Source organism: Drosophila mauritiana, unplaced genomic scaffold (assembly GCF_004382145.1).
Source record: "Drosophila mauritiana strain mau12 unplaced genomic scaffold, ASM438214v1 Y_06, whole genome shotgun sequence".
Lineage (NCBI taxonomy): Eukaryota > Metazoa > Arthropoda > Insecta > Diptera > Drosophilidae > Drosophila > Drosophila mauritiana.
Window position 1 is genome coordinate 609236 of NW_022881545.1, and position 1937 is coordinate 611172.

General features: G+C 39.8%; 1 protein-coding gene across 1 annotated transcript; it reads right to left on the minus strand.

Moving 5' to 3' along the window:
- Positions 1–722: 722 nt before the first annotated feature.
- On the minus strand, positions 723–1074 carry LOC117149965 (CCHC-type zinc finger protein CG3800-like). The gene is made up of 2 exons (XM_033316862.1): positions 804–1074; positions 723–747 (listed from the first exon to the last, which is right to left on the minus strand). The coding sequence occupies exons 1-2, from the start codon at positions 1053–1055 to the stop codon at positions 736–738; spliced, it is 264 nt and encodes an 87-aa protein (XP_033172753.1). The 5' UTR covers positions 1056–1074; the 3' UTR covers positions 723–735.
- Between the last annotated feature and the right edge of the window lie 863 nt (positions 1075–1937).

Below are 1937 nucleotides of genomic sequence, written 5' to 3' on the forward strand. Positions count from 1 at the left end.
GCATATGAAGTTCATTTGCTCATCCTCTAAGTGATCAATGCTACAAATTTCTCTAACAGCTTCTTCATAACTGGGCACAACCGCAGCATAAAGTCCGGAATCCGTCGTGAAGTTGGCTAAAGGCATAACTGTTTCGATGACCGTTTTGCTACCTGCTTCGTTAACAGTTTGACTAACTATACTACTCGCTTCGTTGGCTGTTTTACTAACTGTCTTATTAACTGTTTCATTATCCATTTGACTAACTGTTTCATCAACCTCTTCGTTAACTGTCTCACTAACTGTTTTGCTAACTGTCTCACTAACTGTTTCAATAACTGCTTCACTAACTGTTTCACTAACTGTTTCACTAACTGTTTCACTAACTGTTTCACTAACTAATTCACTAACTGTTTCACTAACAATAGAACTGACTGTTTTACTATTTGCTTTTCTATATCTTTTACTATCGACTGGGTTGACCGTTATCCTTCCCAAGGCGTCTGGATCCAGTTTCAACTGGCACGCTTCCATGAAATTTCGTCCAAGAACTACATTATGACTCATAGACTCGTCTGGGACCACGTACAAATAAAAATAACATTTAACTTTTTCTTTTATAATGTAACATAAGATTTTTCCATGTATTGTCAGTTGGCTTTTATTCAGCCCGAAAGAGGTTTCTGAAGCGGATTCTAAATTAATTTCCTTGGATACATTGCTTAACTTTGTAAATGATATTTGGACTCCCTGTGTCTATGAGGCATTCTGTAGTTAATGGGATTTTATAGATATTGTGAAAAAAAAATCTTGACAAGTCTTACATAATTGTTGATATTGGCGCTCTTGCGCTCCGGGCATTGTCCGACGAAGTGTCCAAATGCCGCACAGGCATAGCAGGATCCGGGCTCCCTCTTTGACTTGAGACACTCCCTGGCGAAGTGCCCTTTGGAGTTGCAATTGGCACAACGTAAGTCCTTATTGGCTGCACCTCCTCCAGTAAGGCGCTTTGATGAACTGCTCCCTGTTTTGTGCTTCGGCAGACGGACTTCCGAGAAAGCCCGCAGAATTTGCATCGGCTCGGAGAAACACTGTATGCGCAACGCTGGTGCTGGGATTCCTTCAATGATGTTTTCCAGGAGCTCCTCTAGACCGATGTTGATGTCGTTGGCCAGCATCACCTTGTCCTCGAAGTAAACAGCAAATTTCTCATCCGGATGCCATTCGCGTTTTTGAAATGCGTTCCTCAGTTCCCCTTTTGACATCTTGACCTCGAATGTCAAGATTAACTGTTCGCACAGCTGGTCGGTCGATTCTAGGATGCGTGTGGCGCTTGCGTGCAGCCAGCGCTGTGCGTTTCCTTTTAGTTTGGCAATTAGCAGCATGTGCATGCATCCGTCGTCCAAATTGTAAATCTTTCCGATGTTCTGAAACTGCGAGACCCAATTGCGCGCACATAAGCTGCCGTCAAGCTCCATCGTTACCTCTTTTGCCAAGGCAAGCGATGTTGCAGGAGATTCCAGAAGCAAATACAAAATAAATACAAAAAAAAATTTCATATTTATATCAGTTACTCGTAGAGTAAAAGAATAAACTAGATTCGTTGAAAGTATGTAACAGGCATAAGGAAGCGTTTCCGACCTTATAAAGTACATAATTATATTCTTGATCAGGATCAACACTCGAGTCGATCTGGCTATGTGATATTTTTTCACTTTTTTATTAATCTTGTAAATTTTTAACGATTTGCAAAAAAATGTTTGACACGCCCATTCTATCGCTCTTAAACCGCCAAAACTTCAGCGGACTTATTTTTGAAATTTTTTGATTATTTTTTCATAATTTTATTAGTTTTTTAAATTTTTATCGCCTTGCAAAAATTTTTTTTCCATGCCTACTCTAACGCTCTTAAACCTCACAAAACTGCCAAGACAACATTTTTTTTTAAATTGTTAAAT

What these genes read in the sequence shown, in the direction of transcription:
- LOC117149965 (XM_033316862.1), bottom strand. Translation starts at nt 1,055, where the DNA reads ATGCAAATTCTGCGGGCTTTCTCGGAAGTCCGTCTGCCGAAGCACAAA.